This window comes from Amia ocellicauda, chromosome 7 (assembly GCF_036373705.1).
Source record: "Amia ocellicauda isolate fAmiCal2 chromosome 7, fAmiCal2.hap1, whole genome shotgun sequence".
Taxonomy (NCBI): domain Eukaryota; kingdom Metazoa; phylum Chordata; class Actinopteri; order Amiiformes; family Amiidae; genus Amia; species Amia ocellicauda.
The window spans coordinates 24,846,223-24,872,957 of NC_089856.1; the positions used below are offsets into that span (position 1 = coordinate 24,846,223).

The 26,735-nt window shown below is 36.3% G+C and overlaps 1 protein-coding gene across 2 annotated transcripts in view; it reads left to right on the forward strand.

The window, feature by feature from the left end:
* The window catches only part of dipk2ab (divergent protein kinase domain 2Ab), a 30,755-nt gene extending 7,815 nt beyond the window's left edge, over positions 1 to 22,940 (forward strand). The window contains exons 2-5 of one of the 2 annotated variants that reach the window (XM_066708874.1): positions 2,871 to 2,977; positions 3,215 to 4,088; positions 17,419 to 17,722; positions 20,606 to 22,940. In XM_066708874.1, coding sequence (XP_066564971.1) covers positions 3,435 to 4,088; positions 17,419 to 17,722; positions 20,606 to 20,937 — 1,290 coding nt within the window. In that variant the 5' untranslated portion in view covers positions 2,871 to 2,977; positions 3,215 to 3,434 and the 3' untranslated portion in view covers positions 20,938 to 22,940. The remainder of the gene's footprint in view (positions 1 to 2,870; positions 2,978 to 3,214; positions 4,089 to 17,418; positions 17,723 to 20,605) is intronic. The other variant, XM_066708875.1, reaches the window with a different exon arrangement.
* The last annotated feature ends 3,795 nt before the right edge of the window (positions 22,941 to 26,735 follow it).

A 26,735-nucleotide genomic window follows, 5' to 3' on the forward strand; every position in this document is an offset into this window, starting at 1 on the left:
TTACCACAAGCCGCTGTTGCTGTTTGTGTTCTTCTGTGTGGAGAAACGCAAAAAGTGGAGAGAAAAGAGGATGTGTGTGAAGACAAGGCTGGGGAGGTGAGGGCAATAGCCTCAAATCGCAAATCGGACAAATCTTGTAGTGTGACCCCAGCATTAGGTCATGCTTCTTGCTGCCTGCAACTAACTCCAGTTCTGTTCTGGTTGAAATTAGACTGTTAGACTAGAAGTGTAAATTTCCTACAGTAATGCATGTAGACCTGCCTCATCTGAAAAGGAGTAGGCATCACAAAATTTGGTATTGTAATTGTCATGACTTCGGTTTGTGATGTACACTTATGGTCATTCACTTCACAATATTGTATTTGACGAGTAAATGCATGCTTAAATTAAATACAAATTAAATCTGGCTTGTGCAGTCTTTAATGTGTTTAGTTCAGTAAACTGCCTCTTTTTTTAAAACAGAGTAGGCTACATGATTGTATGCTTCTTTGTTTAGTGCTAATTCCTAACTGGTTCAGACTCACTTGTATTTGCTTCCCTGGTAAAATGGTTAGATACCATAACTGGGTGTGCTGTAGACACTGATTCATGAAACCTTTCACAAGGAAACTGTTTAGTATGGGCATTAGTCATTTCAACATTTATGATCAAAGTGTAAGTTTGTAGTTTGTGTGGTCTATTAATATCTGTAGAACCGGTTATATCCCATGGTTGAATTAAAACTTTCTAAACATCTTTCTAGCCACTAGCTTCAACTTCAAGGCAACAACTCTGCATGTTGAGCAATAATTATGGATTATGCCCTGAAAATTGAATGACATTCTACAGCTGATGCAGTTTTGCATAATGTAAGGCTTGTTTTGGGACCAACAAAGCAAAACAGTTTCTTTGGTTGTTCTGAGTACTGTGGATAGGATTGCTCCTCATTTTGTACAACATGTCTTTGGTCCACTCACGGATAATACAGTGGACCAACATTTGAATGTAACATTTAATTATGAAAACTAACATTGACATTGAAACCCCAGGCTCTATACTTATGATACATTTTTCCAATTGAAAATGATCTTCTGCAATATTTCAAATATAAATCTAAGGTATATTCCAACAGATTTAAAAATAATCTTTCTTGGATATGATCATCAGCAGCGTCTTTGTTAGGCATTTTATTGTTCGTAACTTAATTCTTACAGATGTTTATATTCATCTACACTTTTCAAAGAATGCTGTCTTGAGGCAAACTGCAATCAACTACTGTAGCTTATGTACCATTAGAGGGAGGAGAAAGAATAAACAAATCCTATTGAGGTATATGCCTTTAACACTAGAAGCGCCAACATTTCGAACTTCTTACAAGCACCAAAGCCGGTCATTGTAACCGATAGCTCTTTAACAGCTGTAATATGACAATCAAAGGCAAACCATTGTATAAAACTCAGAAGTTTTATTCATGAACATCAAATCCAACATTTACATAGCACAAATGTAGTATTTAAATTGAAATGTTCATAAAACATTAATATTATTGTTATAAATAACAATACTTTTTTTCTAAATGCACACACTTCAGTCAAAACATTAATAACTATATAGCCTACAATTAACAAAAAGCTCAAAAACGGCATACAATAAGAGAATTAAACAAGTGTAAACGTAAATATTGGAATAATGCTCAAAACCAATATTTTTATATATACATAATTTTACACTAAAGTAAACATTTTCAACACCGTGTAAACTTTGTTTTCAACATACACTGCTTTTATACACTGTAGCTTTGTATTTCAATAAACTATTTACTATATATTTAGCTTGCATACCTGACAGCTCGGGACAGTCCACACAGGACATGTTTCTGCACTTTCCCTGCATGAGCTCGTACCTCACATTGCATTTTCACAGCCCTCTCCAGGTGAACACTTTCACTCCACGAATATATAACACTGCAACAAATGCTCCTCCGCTGATAATGTCCATGAATCATTATTTTGCGTGTGATGTGCCTGCGTTATTGCACTCTGTACTATGTGCAGTAGCAATCGCTTACTGATCAGTAGAGTAAGAGCACTCGATGCCATTTGGACCTGGCGTTTCACTCGCAGTGTTTTCAATCCACTGGCACAAACCCACAAATTATCTGTCATTCCCAGTATCACTGATGCCCCTGAGTCATGTTCATATACATGGTATTTCCAAAACGAGCTCTCTTCAATCTCTGTTTCGAATCCATATTTATTTGCGGGGTAATCACTGAATCCACTTAATCTGAGTACAGATGTAAGAAAACACCTGTTATTCTGTACAATGCGTGTGTTTTTCAAGCACATGAAAGACTGTAGACAGGTAGAAATCGCCACTTGAGTGCCAGACTGACTGTATTGTAAAGGGCAGGTAGGATTATGTGTTATATTTGATTTATTATGTATTTAAATGACCGGTCAAAATAACCCGATTTTGGTTATTCTAGGTAAATGTGTTTATAACTTACTTGTTTTTGCATTTATGTAGCTAAAACGCTGTAAGCATTTTAATACATATATTTAGGAAAAGTCACATACTGGTATGTGTGTGTATATGTGTATTTAGGAACACAGAGTAATTCAATTTTAATAACCAAATCGGTCAAATTGACCGGCTCGGTGCTTCTAGTGTTAAGTATCTATATGAATGAAATTTCTATCCGTACCATAAAATTAAAATCCAACACTACTGAAGGATTAGTTTCATGCTTTTTGGTCTCCGATATGCAAGTCGTAGGTCAGATGTGATGGTCAACATTGACATTGTTTATACAAAATAGTTTGGAAGTTGTGATTCCAAGAGCAATCTGGAAAATAAGTATTAAGGATTTTTCTTTTTTTCTCTTCCAGCTTTGGGACTGATCCATCTTGGCATAAAACATAATGAGTTCTCACAAATGATCCAAGAAATTCGACTTGGTAAAAGGATCCTGAAAAGAAAGTCCTGGAAAGACCATGTAAATGTTGCCTTTTTTCCTGTGTGTGGCTGTTGTGTGTCTAATAGTGTGTTTCAGAATTTTTAAGATCAGTACTAGGAAATAGGAAAATAACTTTTTACCTCACTTACTGGATTGATTTCAGTCCAGAATTCAAGTTTAACATTGTGTATCAAACCTTGCAAACTAAGTCTAGGTTGTAGAAGTGTATGTTCCCATACTGTGGGTCTCATGCTTTTTCTCTTCTTCCCATTATAGGCTGCTGTTGAATTTGTACGTGGTGGGTTTGATAAAAGCCTGAGAACATGGGTACATAGTTTTCGGAGCTCATGCCACAATGGGAATTCAGAGTTGCTTTCTATCCGATGAGCTGTAGACTATGAACAAGAAGAAAGTGTGGTCTGGATTTGATCATGACAGTGAAGCTGTGAGGCATCGGCAGACCTTTCTGTAGTAACATCTAGTGTCCGGCGAGACCATGCTGCGCTTCCTTTCCCTCAAGTTTGGCCGTCTCTATCGGTGCCTGAAGTTCCTGTTCGTCGTTGGGTTGTTTGTAATCCTGCTGATGAACACACACAACCTGTTTGCCTCCTTTCAAAAGAATGAACTTGCCGACCGGCGCTTCATCAACCTGAACAAGTGCCCAGCTTGCTTCGGCACGAGCTGGTGTCGCAAATTCATGAACGGGCAGATTTCATTTGAGACCTGGGGCAGATTGCGTTTCCTGGATATCTTCAATGTCAAGAATGTCTATTTTGCACAATATGGTGAACCCAGAGAGGGTACCAGAAGGATTGTTCTCAAGCGCTTGGGTTCCAACCAGGAGCTGGCGGATATTGACCAGAAGATCTGTAAGCGGGCCACAGGCCGACAACGTTGTGACCTTATACAAGCAATGTATAAGACTGAGTTTGCCCGGCTAAATGGAGATGTGAGGTTACTAACTCCAGAGGTTGTAGAAGGCTGGTCGGATCTAGTGCACTGTCCGTCTCAAAGACTGTTGGACAGAGTGGTAAGGAGATACGCAGAGACCAAGGATTCAGGGAGCTTTCTTCTAAAAAACTTAAAGGACACTGAACGCATGCAGCTATTGATGACCTTGGCGTTCAATCCAGAACCCCTAGTACTTCAGGTATGTCTTCTATAATGTTGTCTTTGCTTTATTTTTGTGTGTTTGACAGAAGACCATTTTGTGTTATCTATAAATAAATACTTGCTCTTTCCTAAAACTAGTTTATTTATTTTCCATTTACAAATAGGTATAGACAATAGAGCATGTAGAATAATCTTTGTCCAAGCAGTTTCTATGCTGTACCCTTTCTCAGATACCCCTTTTGCACTGGCATATCTGACCTGACCCGGAACCAGGCTGGCGCAGTATGGCACGTTACATTTTTTAGAGCTGACCCTGAACCAGGCCATGAAATTTCGGCCCTGCTCCTTACCTAGTTTGAGTATTTGTTAATGATTGTCACTATCTACAAATGAATCTAACATTCGATAGTTTAAAAAAAGAAAAGAAAAAAGTATGTGTGATATATATATATATAATTTTTTTTTTTTTTAAAGCCTTTACTGATGATTGACTCTGTATGTAGCAATAATTAAGATTTTGACTGGAGGGTGGGATTTGTTATTTCTTGTCTGTGATTGGCTAAACTAGAACATACCTTGGTTAAAATGTCTTCCTCAAAGAAAAGTACTGCATGGAAATTAAGTAAATTAAAACACTTAAAGTATAAAATATGTGCAGTGAAATTAAACTGCCACAAATCTACAACTGGTATGTTAACCCATCTAAAAGCCAAACACCCTTCTGGAAAGAGGAAATGACTGCAACAAACAAATTAATATTATATAGCTACATGCATAGCCAGCTATTGCCTATAGGCGATTATTTTTACTGGAACTCGAATGCACATGAATGTAGTCTAGTTGAGTGTGGTTTGGAAAAATAAATAGTTTAGTTAAGTGGATTGTATACATTTAGGTAGCTATATTGTCTTAATACATTTTGTATTTCACTATGACTGTAAAACATTGCTACAAGGATGCTAATGTGAAGTCTCACATTTATTGAATGAAAATTAAAAATATTCAGTTATGCACAACTCTAACACTGTAACTTTTTGTGAGATGCACATATGGTACATGCAAGCGTTCCTTACAGATATCGCAACCTTTATGGTTAATTTGAAATGCTAATTAACAAAAGGTTGTGACTATCAGGAAACAATAACACATGCTTGCAAAATACGAGAGTCTTGCACAAGATCTGCGAAAGTGATAGCCCTTCTTTGTAAGTTCAACTCTAATGTCCGATACCTTTTTTTAAAAACTTGTTCTCTTGCCTCTCTCGATTTTAGATAAGTTTATCAGCTTTTATGGTTATTAATAAATACCTTTTTAAATACAAATCAAAACTTTTATGACTGAGTAGATTTCTCACGATGTAAATTGCTACTCTCTCTCAGAGAAGCTTCTCTCTCCTATTTTCGGCGTGTCATTAGTTAGACAAGTTTTTAATGAATTCTTCAAACAAAATCATTTGTACAATTAAAACAATACAGGTCACAAATAACTGAGGGAAAGTTCAGAATATTTCGCTCTACTGAAATGTCATTGTATCGAAAGGATAGCATGACTCATAATAATCTTTACTTTATTGTTAACACTATGTAACACAATTTTTGTTCCTGAGTAGTAAGTGTTATTTCCTAATTGCTTATGAAAATGGCTTTTATTCCCCACAAACTTTGTTTTTGTGACCAGGACAATGATATTCTGAAATTTACGTATTTCCAATGATAAAACGGGCAAATCTTTTCGTTCACATAGTAAAAAAAAAAAAAAAAAAGTATGAATACAAATTAACATGTATTTATACTAAAGTAATACAAAAATGTCTACAAAAGATTTAGAAGCGAGTAGTTTTTCAAGATATATGATTATTCTTTCTCTTATAAATACTCCCAAAGATTCGATGCTTACTCCCAAGTTTTGTGTTGCGCAGTAAGGCTGGCTGCGATTCAGACAGTGCAGGTTCAGACATTTTTCCAGTGAGGTGCACAGGTGCCACAGAGCTGGAACACAGGCCAAGGATATTAGGCGAAAGGGCTCAGATCAAGGATATTAATAACAACGGTAAAGAGGCAACATGGCTAAATGAAGGCTGAAATACAAGTCAACATATTTTACTAGTCGAATAAGTCGATGAATGACTACCTATATGATACTATAACAAATAGAATTTAAATTCAGTCGTTATGGGCTTTCATATGTTCTATTTGTCGCACAACCGCACTCGCAAGATCCTCTAGTCATCTGAAACACCTGCCTATCTTTCAGCGTCATGCATGCAACTCTTGATGTCCACAGTGGGTACATTACCTCCGCTCGGGTAGAGCAGTGGAAAAACACCTGACCTGTACCAGGCCAGCTCAGCTAGGTTCAGGGTTGAGTCAGATGTGGCAGTGGAAAAAGGGAAAGATTCAGGTGTTGTGCTCTCCTTTAAGGAAGTAGTTTCTTGTATAGCTGTATGTTTAACAATGCATTTATGGTATTTTAAATTATTTAATCTTTACAGCTGTTAATGGTATCTAGGGTGTTGCTGGATCTCTATCACTGCCTCGGTGCCACTACATCTGAAGCTTTCTGTAAAAAATTAACCTTGTATGATGTAGGGTAGATTTTTATTCTCCCCTGCTCTCCTTTGGGGTTAAGTCAACAGAAGCGCTCTGTTATAATTGTACTCAGTATTTAAACTGACTTCACTCTTGATTCTAAGTTTCAGGAATATTGAGAAGCAAAGACAAGGATCAGCCCTTTTATAAAAACATTTTAATGTTTTCTTACTCTTTGTGGCCTGTCTGTTAGTTCTGTCAGCCCTCCCTGCCCTCTAAAAACTTTTTGCATAGAACTGTTGGTTGCTTAGAGTTGTTAATAGTTAATTTAATGCTGAAGTTATTAACTGTGTGCATTAGGCTGTTTCAGCTTACAAAGCAATTCTAGATTCTAGGCAAGAAAAAAAAGGAAGTCATCCTTTTGAGAGATCAGTAGAAGTGAATTGTCCAGTACAAGGAAAAGCAAAGAACACACAAGATGATTCTCTAAGTGCCTTAAGCTGTTTCTAGGGTCCAATGAAAACATATTTTTGACAAAAAGCATGGGGACATTTGCCAGTGCATTAAGGATTCATTTTGCTTTTAGAACCTGAATAAAATAAATGGATAATAGAATACCAAATTATGTTTTTTTTTTTTTGTAGTTTTTTCTAGTTGCACTAAAGAAAAACACAACCGAAAACACTGGACTTCATTCAACACCATATATGAAAAATGACCTATTGGAAAGGTTTGAGCAACATGAAATACCAAAACAATGTTTCTCTGTTACATATTTGGATTTTTGGTAGCCTGAACATTTTGCTTTACTTATGTATACCTCTCCTTTGGACTAACAATTTATGTATGCTGTGTTGTCTTTTTAATTTTCCTTGCATAGATTTCTAAAATGGAGAAGCGAATGGAGAATCTGTAGGCCTATTTGATTGAAATAACCACTTCCTGTCAGTGGCAGTAAATGGTTTGTCTTATAATAGTTAATAATACAACAAGATTAATTTAGTTCAAACTTTCTTGCATCTACAATAAGGTCAGTCAGTGGCAATAACATGCTTTTTTGTTTAAGAAGTGAGAATGGCTTTGTCAGCAGAAAACAATTCCTTGTGTTGTAATAGAGAACAGAGCTTTGTTCTGAAATATTGGAGTACAATTATCCTACTTGCAAAGTCATGAGTAAGACTCTCAACAACTTGGCTTTGGGGAAAAATTGTTTTGCAAAAGAAAAAGAAAAAAGATATGGCAGAACAAGTAAATCCTTGTGAAATTAAATCCTCCATTTTGTTTTGACTTGGTGTACTAATGTTTTTGTATATTATAGCAATATTTTTTCCCCACATTTGGCAAAGACAAACAAAAATGATGCCCAGTATGGAATCTTCAACAACATCATAGAGTATGTTTGTTTTCACGTGATAACTTGTTGACTGGGAGACATTCCTCTTCTGCATTTGAAAGAGCTGCTGTAATTTTCTTACTGTTAACTTAGTCTTCTGCTGTCCTTCTGTCCCATCTGTTCAGTCATGCTGAGAATAGTACATGACATGCTTTTGAGGTTGCGTCAGTCTGGGACACATTCGTTTTCAAGAGAAAAACAGACTGTGTTAGTCCTGCGGAGATCTACTTTAATATGGATATTAATATCACAAGTATTTAAAAAAAATAAAAAATAAAAATAAGCTTTCTTAAACCCAACCAAGGTCACTAGTTATCAAAAAAGCCATTTTGTAGTATTAAAAACAGTAGCTTATTTTAAGACCATTCTATGATCTATATTAAAATCTGAAGCAGGCAGGTTTGTAATTTCTAGCTAAGCTAATATTCACAGTAATCAGTTTGAAATTTCACAAAGCATATTATTGGAAAAGATTATAGGTTGCATTATTTTGTGATTGTCAATAATAAAATATTGCAAGCTGCTTTTTAGCAATTCTAAGAGAATGCTGAAACCTGAAGTGTAAATGTCTGCAAATTTAACATATGTACACATTTAACACCTGGATATACTTAGTCAGCCACAAGTGCGACAGGTATAATGTGGGATGTCTTCGAAGATTCAAATGTTTTTTCAGTCTCCTGACCCTCTGAGGGTTTTACAAACCTTTGAAGGTTCGCCATGTGACAATCATGTTTTTTTTGTTTTGTTCTCCCCCCTTGAAATTGACTGTATGAATACTGTAGCATGCCACCACACCCAGTAAAGGGTTAATGGGGTAAAGGCGGTGTGTTGGGGAGCAGCGTAGGGAGAGGGCATACAAAGTGAAGGGAGGCGGAAGGAAGCGTGCATGCGTGCGTGTGTGTGCGTGGTCCCTCAGACCTGTGTGTACTGCTTAATAATAAATACAACTATTTGTTGTTGCACCTGCAATGATGAGTTAGGTTTACTCCTTGGAAAACCCCCCAAGCATTACAATACTAAACCACAGATGTCCCCAAATAAAAATAAAAATTTGTATACTGCTCATTAGGCTACTTAAATAAAAATTATTCAATATAACAATAAGTTCAATGCCACTGTCGTTGGCATTGGACATTGGACCAGAATACATTTAAACAATGTATTTTAGAAAATATACGATTACACTGATAATTTTCTTTTCTTTTTTTCTTTTGAAATAGCACTATTCCCCATTTGCCAGCATGCCTGTTAACTACTCTTGTTTCTTTATCCGACATATTTACAGCAATTCGCTGTGCAATATAATGGAAATGTAAAACAAAACAAATGTTTCGAGAAACATCTGCTGTTTGGATTTTTTTTCTAAATGCACAGAAGACCCCCCAAAAAGCATAATGAGAGCTGTGCAACTGAAAATGTATATATCACCGAAAAACAAGTAATCTCCACGATCATTTAACCAATGTAAATTTAAATTAAACTGCATTATTTATTAGGCTTAACTGGTCAATTGCTAATGGGTATATACATTAAGGGTTTTACACCGATTCACTATTTCCAACACTTTTTCTGTATTGAATAAAATACAAATTAAAGTTAACATTCATACAGTTTATTATGAGTAAGGTGCATTTACTGGAAGGTTAACATGTTTCATGCAAGTAAAATAAATACCTATAGGCTACATAAAATTGTGTAAAAATAAATAAACATGATTGCTGTTCAGGTTAACTTATTTTAAACTACAAGGGGATGTTTTATTTAGTTTATTTGTATTACAATTATAAGAATGCTATTAACCATCAGTTTAATATGTTACTTCAGTATCATTACAGTTGATGTAGTTTACTTGCTATGCAGTTGATTAATCAGACAATTAAAAAATATACATTTTAAAAATCTAAACAAAATAGCAAATAAGCTCTTATGATATTGAAGTAAGCTTGAGGTTACAAACAATCTAAAGCTTTGGGGTTGAACCAGATTGAATTGGAGTATCCACCTCTGAAACACAACACACTATGAGGTAACATGAAGCAGCCATTCTGTGACAGCAGCTCACTACTCACAGCAGATAAAGATGAAGGGATTACTGAGCCAATTAAACCACAGGGTAGAATTTAGGTAGGGCAGATTAAAAGAGCATAATTTGGAATTCAGCCAGGATGTTTGGTTTTAATTCCTCGCTACCTTGTGAAAAACAATATTGGGATCGTTAATGACTGCAGACAGTCATGACCTTTGGTTTACATCTCATTGGAAAGCTGGTGCCTACACAGAGTCCACCATTTCACTTTACATTGTTATTAGTTCAAGGTAAAAAGTAGGCCTGCTACTGCTGGTTCACCCACAGCACGTCCAATAGAAACCGGGGTCTTGGGTTTTGGCATGTTATTTTTTGTTGTTGTTGAGATGCACTTCCCAAAACTTTATACTTTTCCATGACTGGTTTAAAAGAGCAATAAAAACACAAGCCCAGACTTGGAACGTTGGGAGGTGAGCCTATTAGGTTGGCAGTGGTTACTAATTTTTTTCTTCCAAGACAATATCCAAGGATAACATGACCTTGTACATGTGACATGGCTTGTTTGTCATGGTTTGATATGCCAAAGTACCTCTATTATTCTGTAGTACCATTTGTTTTCAAACTGAAGCCTGTTGTAAGACAGGGAAGGGGGAAATTTTGGTGTCTGTTTTTCAACTGCTTGAAAACTTTGGTTAGTTTCCCTTGATGAAGGGTATGTGAAAAACCACTGCCTGCTGCCTGTTACTTGCAGGGTGTTTTCTTTGAATAGATTCAACCGCCTGTGAACTGTAATCCACTCTGCACACAAACACCAGCTGTGTTTGGTTAGGTAAATACCCAAGCTTGCTACTGCATAATTTTATTATTTTTGAGGGGTGATCTTTTCAATTTCTGCTGATATTTTTTAAAATTCCTTATTCTTCCATGCAACAGTCCTTACTGTATCTCTTAAACTGTACAAAACTGTTTTAAGTGTTACATCAACATGGAAGAGAGGTTATGCTTCCAATTTTACCCTGTTAAGAGATCTGCGTCACTGCTTGTTCTTCAATTAAAGGGTCTGTAAACAAATTGAAGGTTGGGGTCAGAAAGCAGATGGAGGCTACTTTGCTGCAGTGAAAGAAGATAAAAAAAAATAAAAAAAATAGTTGTGAATATTAGGGCTGTGCTGGTGACAGATTTTTAATATCGATATACTGCTGAAGAATTTACCGGTGGCTGGTGTGGTGGGTGTGGCTGGGCAGAGCATTGTTCCGTAACTCTTTTATAAGTAGGGTGACTCTTCAAATTCACTTTCCAGTTATGTTTTATTGTTCAGTCAAACAGTAGAACAAAACAAAATAAAGATTTACATTTTAAAGGAATGATGTGCAAATGACTGTATTGCAATTTAAAAGTTATAGTTATACCTACTTAAAATCCCAACTTAAAATAAGTATTTAAAAGAACAATATGTAAAGGACTTGGTTGCAAATGTTTGTAACAAGAAGAGAGAACAAAAAAAGGGTTCTTTCTGTTATGTTGTGTGTGGATATTCTTGCTAGAAATCCAACATATTGACTTTGTCCAGCTTAGCAAATGATCGGACCAGCAATGTTTCACTATTCATTTTAAAAAACAATTCTTAAATGGTAGTCTAATAGATCACATTATTAAAGCATTGGAGCGTTGTCTGAATACTAAAAAGAAAACTAAAATAGCCTACAATGATAAAACTAAGAAGACTAAAATAGGAAAAAACAACTATGAGTAGTCAAACTTAGCAGGGCACTGACAGAAAAAAGCTTTACCCATAGAAGTTTTTAATATATTTTTAATTATATTGAATAATAAGAGGTAGCCCGACATGGGGGTTGTAAACCTATGCCTATACATGGGAGAATTTGTTCAATTATTAGAAGAAAATCTGGCTTGGTACAGACAACCGACACTTCTTGAACCTGAAGAATGACTGGACAGGCATCTTATGCTCCTGTGAGAGAGAGTTAAATACCTGTGAGATTGAGCTGCTTCTTTTCCCCGCGATTGAAGTGCCAGAGTTACTGCAACTCCACAAGTGTGCTCATGGAAATGTGGTGATGCTACAGCTGTGAACAGACTGACAGACACCTATTATTTCCTTTCTTATACCAAGACTGGACATGAAACAGTGTTCTTTTATAACTGTTTCTCATATCCATAATAGGTGCTTTTACACTGCTGTTTCTGATCCGAATCAAATGCATCGGTACATTTGATCAGGATCAGTGGTGTTGTGTATACACCTATTTGATCAGGATCAACTGTCCGCAACCCCAGGGGTCTTTGTATGTGCACTAGCACAAAAGTCCAAACTTAATTATATTTAGGCCTATATATTAAATCAATCCTTTAGAACACTATATATAGCTATATCAAAAACAACTAATGTTATCTCATTATGAATTATTCTAACAAGTAAAACCAACACACTTGCATATTTTATTTTGCAAATAAAGCATTTTAATACTGGAAGCGCTGACATTTTGAACTACGTACAAGAGCCAGTACTGGTCATTTTAACCGATAGCTCTTTAACAGCTGCGGTATGATAATGAAAGGCAAATCCAACATTTACATACCACAAATGGAGTATTTAAATGGAAATATGAACATAAAACATTAGAATTATTGTTATAAATAGCATCAATGTGCTTTTTCTTTCCTAAGTGTACACTGCACAGTCAAAACAAATGACTAATATACAATAAGCAAAAAGCTAAATAACTACATACAATAAGCAAATGAAACAAGTGTAAACATGAAGAATAATGCTCAAATGCACAATTTTATTCAAAAATAATTGCATTTATCAACAAATGCATTTATACACTAAATATTTTCAAAACTGTGTAAACTTTTTCTAAATACAATGCTTGTATTCACTGTAGCTTTGTAGTGCAATCTATTTACTGTATATTTAGCCTGCATACCTGGCAGCTTTCTTCTCGGTACAGTCCACATAGGAAATGTTTTCCTGCATGAGCATGTACCTCTCACTGCATTTAAACTTTTGCGCCACGAATATATAGCATTGCAATAAATGTTCCTCCACCGATTAATGTTCATGAATCATTATTTTGCATTCGATGCGTCTGCGCTATTGTATATTGTTCTATGTGCAGCAGCAATTAGTAGAGTAAGCATTCAGTACAGTGCCATTTGGATCTGGTGTTTCACTCACAATGTTTTCAGAACACTGGCAAAAACCCACGAATGATAGCTGTCATTCCCTGCATCACTAATGCCCCCTGTACCAGAGTCATGTTCATACTCACAGTATTTCCAAAACGTATTTCAATCTACTTCTCCGATCCATGTTTATTTGCATCGTAATCACTCTGTGTCCACTCAGTCTGAGTACAGTTGTAAGATGACACTTGTAGTGCTATACAATGCATGTGTTTTTCAAGCACACGAAAGACTGTAGACGGGCAAAGATCACCACTTGAGCGTGAGACTGACTATTGTAAAGGCAGGCAGGATTATGCTTTATATTTGATTTATTATGTATTTAAATGACCGGTGAAAATAATAATTTTGGCTATTCTAGGTAAACGTTAACTTATTTATTTTTACATTTGTGCAGCTAAAATGCCTTAGGCATATTTATATTTAGGAAAAGTCACAAATGGGTATGTGCGGTGTATTCCGGAACATGGAGTAATTACAATTTCAATAACCAAATCAGTCAAACTGACAGGCTTGGCCCTTCTAGTGTTAAATAAAAATACAATTATATATTTTTTGCTGACATAAAATAGTTCAAATTAACACTAACTGGCTTGTTATTTTATTTATAATAAGGGAATGTTATTCCACAGATGCGAAGGGTGTTTGTCTGCCGCCTGCCTTTTAAACGCACGCCGCCGCAGTGCATGCCAACTTGAGCCGGTCAACCATCCAAAATGCTTCCGATGCATTTGATCTGGATCTGTACCATCTCCCTGAGAGGTGCATTAGATACGATCGCTGAGCTTTTCACTGCCATTTCTGAGCAGGATCAAATGCTACTGATGCATTTGATCCGGATCAAAAATGGCAGTGTAAATGCGCCTAATGATATCTGACAAACCAAAAGCTATTAGCTAATGACTGAACTTTATTTCCATATGAGGTTGAGAGGCTAACACTTTTTTTAATTAATTTTAACTATTTTTAAAATTGTATTTGGAAGCTAGGTGTTGGGAATTATCAGAATGTTTTTTTCTGGTAAACAGTCCACACCTTCTGTGCCCTTTTACTTTCAATATCTGCCAATCCACTCTCTCCCTGCAAAATTTTGTCTTTGAATAATGTAATCTTTTTTCATCAATGTATGTAGGCCTATGGCCTGTTTTTATAATCTTCAAGTAAAGGACGGTTACAGTTACAAAGCAGCCTATAAAAGTATGTGCCAGGAACTGAATTTTGAGAAGCTCCCTCTGTACTATGGCATTCGTTCTGGGCTGGTTGTAGCAAAATTTGGATCTGTAAGAAAACCGCAGAGGTGAATGATACATAGTTACTGAAGGTCAAGCTACACAATTTGAAATGAAGGACAAATTTAGCAAAAGAGAAAGATAGTGTGGGGGTGGGTGGATGGGGGGCTCCACCGTTGTTTTATTTATATAAAGTTCTCAGTTCCTTGTAGGACAAAGTACTGAATTAGTTGTCAAGATTAGTATGTGGTTTGCACCAATTGCAATCAAGAGTCATTTCTTCCCTTAACTAATTAATTTTCATTTGTAAAATATCAAACACTCTAATCCAGGTTTTTCATGTGAGAACATGCTTTTGTAGTTCCCTGGCTAGAGACAGATGGAACATTCCAAAAATTCTCTCCTTTCAAGCTGGGCATGTACGCTAGCACTTAATATTACAAACCTGACAAAAATGTACACTCCTGAGGTGATAAACACCCCTCTGCATTTTCTTCCTCTGATTTAATATCTTCCAAAGCCCTGATAATAGCGATGCATCACCTACATTTTGCATGCAACACTCGCCTAACTCTGTTGCAGAGCAGTAACTCAAACTGGAAGAGCCTGCACTTTTCACGTCTAACAAAAAGCTGGAAAAGTTCAATTTCAGACCAGTAATTGTTGAAAGCTGTATGTAGTCTGGCTGCCTTTTCAGCAATGTGCTTTTTGTTAAATGCTTCTTAGCAGCATATTTAACCTTCATATCATAATATGCAAGGCATTTATACCCAAGGACATCATACAATGAATACACAAGGGGTGTTTGTAATTAAAGTACATTGTCCAGTCATCACACTGAAAGTTTAAGGTTTAATATGGGAATCTTACTGTTGCTGACTGCTGCAGCAAAAGGGTACCCTCAGTGTAAGCCTAATTGTCAGCCTTCACTTTGACCAACACTGCTACTATAGAAAATACAAAACAAAGAGGCTACTCCAAAGCCCTTTTCTATAAAAGCACAGTAAATGAAACGTTTGATGCGAGACAGACAATGGATACCATTTCCATTACCTCAGGTAATGTGGAAAAATATTACATTATTCTGGGATTAATACCAATATAGTAGGAAAAAGTAATTCAATGCACTGTGCCATTCTCATCAGGAATGTCCTGCATAGTATAGTAACCAGGTCCTTTGGAATAGACCATCTAGAAAAGCTGTGGAATGAACAGAGCTAAGCCACTGACCTCCTTTATTTATGGATTTCTGTTTATAACCTAGCAAATATTGACCTAGCCTCTATGGTGCTACAAGATATTAGCATGATGAATTTTAGGAAATCCTTTGTAGGGACAATTATGATATCTGCTTTATTTAGGCCATGTTTCAGGCATAGACTGAGGCTTGGAAATGCCAGATCCTATTTTCAAAGCGAGTTCAATTGGCTTTTTTTTTTTTTTTTTTTTTTTTTTTTTTTTTTTTTTGGATAGCCCTGTAGTATCTATTCTCACAGCTAGCCTATGACATCTAGATAATAATAATGTAGACTGCACTGTAGAGAGGGCATTTGCTTTCTGTGAAGGAGATGGGGAAACAAAATGTATCCAGTATTGTATTTTTTATGGGCTTTCTTAGGGGTCTGTGTTATGCTTTTAAAGAGTTGCATTTTGTTGCGTTTGTTGTTAAGATCGTTTTCTCTGGGGTTGACCATACAGTTCTTCAGATTAGTAATGCCTCATCACTGATCAGGCAAGGGGTAGGAGTCCGTAGTTAATTTCCTGAGTAAAGTTATTTCAGAGAGAACCTGGGAGAGTTAATTTAATATCGTTCCTGTAAGAGTGAACATGTCAGCAGTAAAATCTGTGCAAACGTGTCTGGATCCTGGTGCTGTATAGAGGAAGGGAACAGAGAAAACTGACATAGCTAGATAACAGCTGTTACTGTTGATGTAGGGAGAGGGGGAGGGGAGTGGTGTTGATGGGTGATTGCATATCATTTTGAAATGCATGTTTATTTTTTGGAGACAGTATTAAAATGTAATGAACATCCATAAATCATTTAAAACATTCTATTTAACCAGAGGGTGCAAGATACTGAATTTGATTTCCATGACAAGAGACCTGCTTCCAGCTAATACTATAGATAGACTCTTGGACCTTGTGCTTGTTTGTATACAGATAAGGATTGTCATTGACCAATTATCTTTGTTTGTGTAGTGTTGTACAATATGAACTGTATTTTTGCACTTTGTTTTGCAATTATGTTGTAAGTCTCGTCTGCCAAGAAATAAAAATAATAATAATGTAGTGCAGTACAATATCTGTGCATTACTGTATTTATTGCTGTTCAACAAACCAAAAACCTAATTTAGTGAAAATGTTATCTCACAAATTACTTCTCTCTCAAATTATATTGGGGATTAAAAATGTTAATTTTGTAATGGGGGTAATGCACCTTTAAGTTTTCAGGTAAGCCTTTCTCTTTTTTTTAGTTTATTTTATTAATTTCTTACTTTCATTTTTAAAATGTTTTGACTTTAAAATGGCTTAGTATTAAAGAGTGAAGTAGCATTCATGAAGTGAAAGTAAACATTTAGTGGAATACAGAGCTTTGGAGTTCAGAGCTCTGATTTCTTTAAAAAGATCAAGAAGAAACCCCAACAATCCTTTATTTTGTAGATCTTCTCTCTAATAATAATTACGGTTAAATAAATTTCACCTTTTAAAGGGAGATTGCTGCATTTCATAAAACTTACAAATGCTACAGGTAATAGTAGCAGCAAGTTGAGTCCTACAACAACTATGTAAAACAATCATTGAGCTCAGATTTTAAACATGGCAGCCACCTGTGACATTCATACTGTTAATTGATTTAATGTATGCCTATAGGATTTATGTAAAGGTAGCCCTAGATGTCTGTCTTTGTGTATAAACATTTGTAATGACCAATACCAATTAATCTTTTCTCCCCCTCCCCCAATCCCATCCCTCAACAGAGCTTTCCTTCAGATGAGGGCTGGCCTTTTGCAAAATATCTCGGAGCATGTGGGAGAATTGTGGCAGTGAACTATGTGGGAGAAGAGCTGTGGAGCTTCTATAATGCCCCTTGGGAAACACGGGTAGACCTGGCCATGCAGCTAATGGATATTGCAGAGCAGCTTACCAACAACGATTTTGACTTTGCACTCTATCTCCTGGATGTCAGCTTTGACAACTTTGCAGTGGGACCCAGAGATGGGAAAGTAATCGTCGTGGATGCAGAGAATGTTTTAGTGGCAGATAAAAGATTAATAAAACAAAGTAAGTATTTTATTTATTTCTAAGGATATTCTTATGTTTGCTACTATTTCCTACCAGAAGGATCACCAATCAGTTATTCAGTCATGTCACTCATCTTAAGGTTTGTCTGTAATTAATTTGTTTTAGTGGCAGGGCTTATCTTTTACAAGCCCAAATGATAGTTTTATGTAGGGCATTGCAATTTTAAACCCATTATTGATAGCGTTGCAGGTTGCTGGAAATAGATTTTACATGTTTTACATTACTTAATTAATATAATGCCATGACCAGCTTTAAAGCTTATCATGAATGTAATCAAGGAATCAAGCAAACTCTGGTTTATGGCACAATCTTACATTTGGGCAAGGGGTGTGTCCTTTAGGGTCACTGCAGGTGCTCGAGAAATGCCAACAACATCCATTAAGGTCCAAGAGAGGTTGAATCTCCAGTCCATATGAACATGGTCAATCTCAACATACAATCTTGCATGAATGCAAGCTGATGTCTTGAAATTGAGTGCTGCTAACTTAACAGCAATAGTCTTGTGAACAGTAAGGAGAAATGTAGCACCACATGGTGATTTGAAACTTTATTTATGGTTTCAGAACCTTGGCTACTTTTATTATTTATTTTAAAAATAAACCATCTTATAATCTGGGCTCTTACACATATGCTGTTGTACTACAAGTTGTCTGATGAGCCTTATGTACCATAGATAAGCTGCATGTTTACAAGAAAATACATGCATCAGATTCTGTAAGTGTAAACTGTTCTGCAGTCCAAGAGCATTGCACAGATACTTGCATATTGGCCAAAGTACAAGGTTTGTATTTCTGACAGCAGATGGACATTCTGTATCTCGCATGTGCAGTAGCTGCTGTTCCAGTGATTAACACATGTGAGCCTCAGTCTGTGCCTTCTGAATGTGAAACTCTCAATGGCTGCCAAAAAGAGACCACATTATCATTTAAATGTTCACCAGAAAGAATAGAATAACGAAATAAAATCGTATTAATAGACATGACTTGAGAATGCATGTCTATACTATTTTAAGCACAAAACAATTTAATCCTAAAATGACAAATCATCAGTGAAATCGCTGCAATGAAATCTGGTAACTGCTAATTTGAAATGGTACATGGTGTTCAAAATGCACTACAATCATACACCATGGTGTGAAGTTGCAAATTGTACATTTTACAATGTCTGGAGCTGTTTTGAGAGATTTAGGAATTCAGACAAAAGAAAAGTCTTTCATCTAGCAAAAAGGAAGGAGAAAGCGGCCATGTGAAAAGCATACAAATTCCTTGAAGTTCCTTTCATTTATATTTAAGAGATGTTTGTACATCTCCAGGATCCAACTAAAGTATGTCCCATAAATTAAAGCCCTAGCTGGATAGGTTTCGGTCGACGGGTTTAATACATAAAAGCCTATGACCTGAAATAGTAAATTTAAACTATGACTGCAGTTGTGATTCAGCGGCTCGATGGGTGGTCTTTCATCAATATATAGGAATAAGCAGAGACTGAGTGCATTTTAAAGTCCAAGAAACGGTTTAAATGATAAAGCAAATGTTTAATTAGATTATACTGCTTTTTGCTCTTGAAGACCTAGGCCTATATTTCAGTCAGCCATTTAGCCTTGGAGAAAAAAAAAGACGTAATTGAGAATAAGTTTATATTAAATCCTGTGGAAACTGTGGTGCACCAACACTGTGCATTCAGGGATTTTAACACTTGATTAACAAACTGCTTCCAACTGTAGATCAAGATCAAACATGTTTTTGCAGCTCATTGTGTGGAGAAATTAGCCTGCAGGAACAGTAGTGTAGACTGTGTATGTGGCAATTATTAATGGCCGTTTGAGTTATAGTATAGTGTTACTACCCTGAAGTTAGACGGTGTTTAGGTTTAGTTTGGGGAAATGGAAATGGCAATTATTTGTTAATGTATGCCATTCATAGAATATAATGCACTATACCGCAGAGTCATGGTATAATGCCAATTGAATTTGCCAATTGTTCCACATTACTATTGATTGTCTGATAACAGGCCAGTAAGTAGACAGTCTGCACAAGAGCTGAAAAAAAATAAAAACATATATATATTTTGATTTAGCATTAGAGATTGAAGAGGAGGGCTGTTGGTGCTTTGTATAGATTTCCCTGCTATTGTAACTTCAAATAATTATAAAATATTCAAAAACTTAATCTATATTCTATAACAGATTGTAGGCACACATTAAAATATCCCAGCGACATTGGTATTGATCATCTGGGAGCATAATAAGCTTCATGTAATTTAAAGCTATGGATACACATTGGGGACTTTTAACAAACAGGTTTGTCTTAATTACAACTTGTGCCACATCAAAATACTGTAAAGACACTGTCCCTGTATTTAAAATACTGCAATCTTATTTTTTCCTGACCTAGAAAAATGGAACTACATGAAATGTTTTCTGTTTCAATACAGCTTAGATTGTTTGACATTCAGTTATGTAGAACTGTTACTTAGTAGGGTTCACCATTTCAGATTAGAACATTTTATTGGTTCTAGAGTCTGTACCTCTCAAAACTTGAAATGGCGCAATGGATTCTCACATTCTTAGTACATGTCTGGTCATCAATAACTGTTCTCCCACAGCACAAACATCTTATAATAGACATTTAATGATTCGAATCTGAGAACCGCAAAATCTTACTCGGTGTGGATGCAGTCCCTGAGCAGTAGCTTTAAAATTATTCTGTTGACAGAGTAATATGATGTAGCTGGGTTAAAGTCTGCGTATGTATTTTAAATTGTTTAAGTAGGAGCCATTTAATTTGTATTTATTGCCGAATTGAGAACAACAGTCCATGTTGGTGTTCTATAAGCTTACATTTTTTATTTCTCTCTCCACAGACAAACCTGAGAACTGGGATGTTTGGTACGAGAGTAAGTTCGAGGAGTGCGACAAAGAAGCCTGCCTTTCTTTCTCTAAGGAAGCCCTTTGCACGCGTGTCACAGTGGACCACAACTACTATGCCATCTGTCAAAACCTCCTCTCAAAGCATGCCACGTGGCGGGGGACCACAGGGGGACTTCTCCATGACCCCCCCGCAGACATAGCCAAAGATGGACGACTTGACACCCTGTTAGACGAGTGTGCCAACCCCAAAAAACGCTACGGACGGTTTCAGTCAGCTAAAGAACTGCGCGAGTATCTTGCGCTACTTGGCAATAAAGCGAGGTAGTTAATGGAATTGATCTCTTTGTAGTTGCTCTATACTGAACCTTTTTTTTTTTTTTTTTTTTTTTGTTCTCCTTCCCCCTTCCCTCTGTGATCTCGTATCAGACAGCAGAATAGTCTTTTTAATTTGTAAATCATATGGACACTGTAGGACAACACACTTCTTATTTATTTTTTGAGAATGGTTGGATTTTGGTAATGAAATGGGTTATGAAGTGATTTAAATTTTATGTGTATCCTTCCCCCCACCTCAGCTGAAGATCAGTCAGATGAATACAGTGCTGAATAATACATTCGATAGATGCTGGTCTGCGTTATTATAGTGTCAGATAAGGAATTTGATGGCTATTGCTGAACTACATGAGCTGGTGGTCTCTTGAAAAGCATTTTATTAGAACACATTCACATTTAGTTTCATTTCCAGAAAAGTACTAAACTTTTTTTTTTTTATTATTATTATTATGTGTAGAGTATGAGTTTACATTTGCTGTATGTGTAGCCTAGTTGGGGTCTACTGGGTACATCCTGATGCATTTTACAAGGATAAGTTCCAGAAATGGTGCACCAGTAACTGGGGGGAGGGTGATGAATAATTTGTCATGTTTCTTCAGATCTTGATCTGTGGAGGATGGGGACATGTTTTTTTTGTTTGTTTGTTTCCCCCCCAATAATGTACTGTGCAACAAATACTTTTCTTGGCTTCCTTCAAGTGTCCTGGAATTTGGCAATCAAAATCAACATTTAGGGGAAGTAGAGATCATGTGAAAAATTTTACATATGCGTAGAAAATGTTTTAATGCCCATATATTGCAAATATTTGTGCATATACCAAAGATTCTGGTTATATGTATTATAAACCCCAGTCTTGCTTAAACAAAATGCCTTTTGTTTCCTTGTTCTTCATGATGAGTAAAGTGTAACTTATCTAGAAAAAATGGGTATTAGCATGTAATGAATAATTTAATCAGTACAAGAAGCTTCTCGTGCTTTACCCATTAAAATTTGAATCGGATGGTTTCACTTGTATATACCGACTGAAAACCTGATGAAGCTGATATGATGAATGATATATTTCTATTGCATTTGACACTCGGTTTTTATTAGCTCTAATAAATGACTGGTCTTGCAGAGTTTCTTTAGTCCAGTAAGGATTAAACCAATACAACTGTCTTTAAACGGAAATTTTACCCTCCACAATCCCCCTTAATGATGATTTTAAATTATTTTTATTTATTAGATCAACTAAATTAAATCCTATTTACCTGTTCATTCTTTTTCAGCACTAAATGGTGCTTAATGTGATAGTTTGGGGGCTGGGTGGGGGGGGAGTTACAGGGAGCTTTATTTTAATTTTAATTTTCTCTCCAATACCTCTAGCACAGTTTTTTATTTCTTGATTTTGTATTTGTTGGAGTAATGATTCACCTACTGACGTTTTCATAGGAATTTCATATTTGGTTTATTTAGCAAGCCCATCTCTTTTACAGTGCATTCCCTGGTGCATTGCACAAGTAAAAGAGACGAGGGTAAAGAAACCAATAAGTATTGCCTTTTGTCTCTATTTAGTGCAGCGCCTCATATAATGCAAGATTATATTGAAATTAAATGCCCCATGTCCCCGTCTTTTCCCCCTTTTCTCCATATATGCGTACTATAATAGACTATTTCATTGATAAAGATGTTGCTTTTTTTCCTTTTATTGACACGGGAAAGAAACTTATATGGAAAAGCAATAAAGCACATTTTAAGTAACCGTTACAGAATAAATATTCTTACTGTTACATTCTGTTCACTCCATTTTTTTCGCCCCATAAGGATGTGGTAACAAAATCATTTTCCCGTGTGAGTTTGGGGGAAATTGTATGTGCATAAATAACTGTCTGCTTTTGTACTGTAATTTGTCATTTAAGTATTATATCAGCAATGTCTGATTTTACTGTGCCTTTCATTACAAAGTTGTATTTACAACTTTTAGTGGGTTTAAATATTAAAATCTATATATACATACCTTATGTGTTAACTTTTTGGGTGGTAATATGTGGGTATATTTATTACTTGTGCTTAAGAAAAGAATTGTCATACAAACTGTCTCTATAAAAAAACAAAATACATTGTTTTAAAAAAGTTTAACATTTAAAGAAATGTCTAATTTAAAGTTACTTGTTTCTGAAGATGTTTAAATAGTATATTGCAATTATTCAAGAAAACCCTAACTGAAAATTTGGATAGTGTATCATTGTACCTCAGCTTTCTTCATATGCACTTTGGTAATGTTAATTGTGCTTAATCTTGCAGACAGTTTATATGAAAAATTGAGTCCCAATGTTTCAGCTTCTGATTTTACCCAATTTAGTTAATTGTTTGCCTTTGATCTTCAGTCTTAAAGCTATGACACACTGCCTCAGAGAATACAATAATGACAACACAGGAATGTTGATTGAAACCAAATTAAAGAAATTCAAGAGGTCAAAGTCTGTAGCAAAGTACTTACATTAGATTTCTTAACATTTGGTTTCTAACATTCTTTTCCTTATTTCTTGCCAATCAATATTGCTTATCTCAAAAGATTTCAGGGTCATCTGAAATATGTTACCAAGGATTTTTTTACTATTTATATTCCTGCCTTTAAAGGAAATTATGCTGTGTGTTCAATACAAGAGTGCTACAAAAAATAAAAATAAAATGCAGTTATTCATTTTCATACTTTTGGTAGCTAATACCTTTTTGATGCAGACCAGTTAAAATAAGGTTTGGGCTCTCCATGAGCTGCCAAAGCATGATGTGCTATCCAAGTTTGCTCAAGCATCCTAAATTAAAGCCTGTAATGGGATGAGAATACATCCAAGTTAGTCCCGTGGTAGATCCTATATTTAAAGCTGACCGAGAATGTTATCTGGATTGAGAGGGAGAGAGTATTTTTGTTTTGTTTTTTAACTGAAGTACTTTCATTTCACCAAGATGTGTGTACACTCACTGCAAGTTGGAGATAGAAATGAAAATTGTGAGTTTTATGTAACATTTTTGGCAATAGTTTGATGGATTGATTAATGGACTCATCAGGAACTGAAGAAAATCCTGAGGCTTACCATTCCATTAAAAGAAAAAAGGCACATTTAAAAAAAAAAAATCGAATTGGTTAAAATGTTAAACCTTTTTTATGATTACAGTGTATGTCGTTAAAGAAGAAATGGGAACACTTGGCAGAGTGATTAATTAATGGGTGGTAATTATGGACTGTAGGTCAATATTGGTTTTACAAATACTGACATGAAGAGAATCCCCCCCCCAAATAAAACGCAAACCGAAATGAGCAGCTACTGTCATCAAACCTACCCCTGAGGTTGGCTTTGGCCAACATCTTATTTATGACATAAACACCATACCTCCTAGTCTTCCATTACAGAAGAGAGAACAAAGAAAAATGAGCAATGACAAAGTATGCTTTGCAGGGTGTTCGGGCCATGCTTACTTGATGTAAAGTCTATTTCATGGTCTGTCAGGCCCTGCAAAAGAAAGACATTTTTAGAAATGAAATAACGTGTGTATATACACTATTGTTCAAAAGTTTGGGGTCACTTAGACGTTTCCTTGAAAACATACATGAAATGAGTTTGAATAGGAAATATAGTCATTGACAAGGTTAGAAATAATGATTTTTAATTGAAATAATTGTGTCCTTCAAACTTTGCTTTCATCAAAGAATCCTCCATTTGCAGCAATTGTAGCCCTAAAGCCTTGCAGACCTTTGGCATTCTAGCTGTCAATTTTGTTAGGTAATCTGAAGAGATTTCACCCCATGCTTCCGGAAGCACCTCCTACATGTTGGATTGGCTTGATGGCAACTTCTTATGTACCATATGGTAAAGCTGCTCCCACAACAGCTCAATAGGGTTGAGATCTGGTGACTGTGCTGGCCACTCCATTATAGACAGAATACCAACTGACTGTTTCTTCCCTAAATAGTTCTTGCATAGTTTGGGTCGTTGTCCTGTTGTAGGAGGAAATTGGCTCCAGTCATGTGCCGTCCACAGGGTATGGCATGGGGTTGCAAAATGGAGTGAAAGCCTTCCTTCTTCAACATTCCTTTTACCCTGCACAAATCTCCCAATTTACCACCACCAAAGCACCCCCAGACCATCACATTGCTTCTACCATGCTTGACAGATGGCGTTGAGCACTCCTCCAGCATCTTTTCATTTGGTCTGCGTCTCACGAATGTTCTTCTTTGTGATCCGAACACCTCAAACTTAGATTTGTCTGTCGATAACACTTTTTTTCCAATCTTCCTCTGTTCAGTGTCTGAGTTCTTTTGCCCATCTTAATCTTTTATTTTTATTGGCCAGTCTAAGATATGTTTTTTTTCTTTGAAACTCTGCCTAGAAGGCCAGCATCCCGGAGTTGCCTTTACACTATTGACATTGAGACTGGTGTTTTGCAGGCCTCCCACTCCTCTTTCTATTCTGGTTAGAGCCAGTTTGCGCTGTTCTGTGATGCGAGTAGTAGATATTCCATTACAAATCAGGCGTTTCCAGCTACCATAGTCATTTACAACATTAACAATGTCTACATTGTATTTCTGATCAATTTAATGTTTTTTTAATGGACAAAATGTGTTTTTCTTTCGAAAACAAGGACATTTCTAAGTGACCCCAAACTTTTGAACGGTAGTGTATACTGTGCATAAGTTTTACGCAGGTGTGAAAAAATGCTGTAAAGTAAGAATGCTTTCAAAAATAGACATGTTAATAGATTGTTTATCAATTAACTAAATGCAAAGTGAGTGAACAGAAGAAAAATGTACATCAAATCAATATTTGGTGTGACCACCCTTTGCCTTCAAAATAGCATCAATTCTTCTAGGTACACTTGCACACAGTTTTTGAAGGAACTCGGCAGGTAGGTTGGCCCAAGCATCTTGGAGAACTAACCACAGTTCTTCTGTGGATTTAGGCAGCCTCAGTTGCTTCTCTCTCTTCATGTAATCCCAGACAGACTCGATGTTGAGACTTCCAGGACTCCTTTTTCTTCTTTATGCTGAAGATAGTTCTTAATGACTTTTGCTGTATGTTTGGGGTTGTTGTCATGCTGCAGAATAAAGTTGGGGTCAATCAGATGCCTCCCTGATGGTATTGCATGATGGATAACTATCTGCCTGTACTTCTCAGCATTGAGGAGACCAAATCTGACCAAATCCCCAACTCTCCCCAAATGCAGCCCTAAACTTGCAAGGAACCTCCACCATGCTTTTCTGCAGACACTCATTCGTGTACCGCTCTCCAGCCCTTCAACGAACAAACTGCCTTCTGCTACAGCCAAATATTTCAAATTTTGACTCACCAGTCCAGAGCACCTGCTGCCATTTTTCTGCACCCCAGTTCCTGTGTTTTCATGCATAGTTGAGTTACTTGGCCTTGTTGCCACGTCGGAGGTATGTATTTTTGGCCGCAAGTCTTCCATGAAGGCCACTTCTGACCAGAATTCTCCGGACAGTAGATGGGTGTACCGGGGTCCCACTGTTTCCTGCCAATTCTGAGCTGATGGCACAGCTGGACATCTTCCGATTGCGAAGGGAAGTAAGCATGATGTGTCTTTCATCTGCTGCAGTAAGTTTCCTTTGCCAACCACCACGTCTATGGTCCTCAACATTGCCCGTTTTTGGCCGTTATGATTGTTTAATCAATCTGATGTAATTAATTGATGCTGTTTTGAAGGCAAAGGGTGATTTTTCTTCTGTTCTGCATTTAGTTAATTGATAAATATAATTATTAATGTCTATTTTTGAATGCACTTTACACCTGGCTT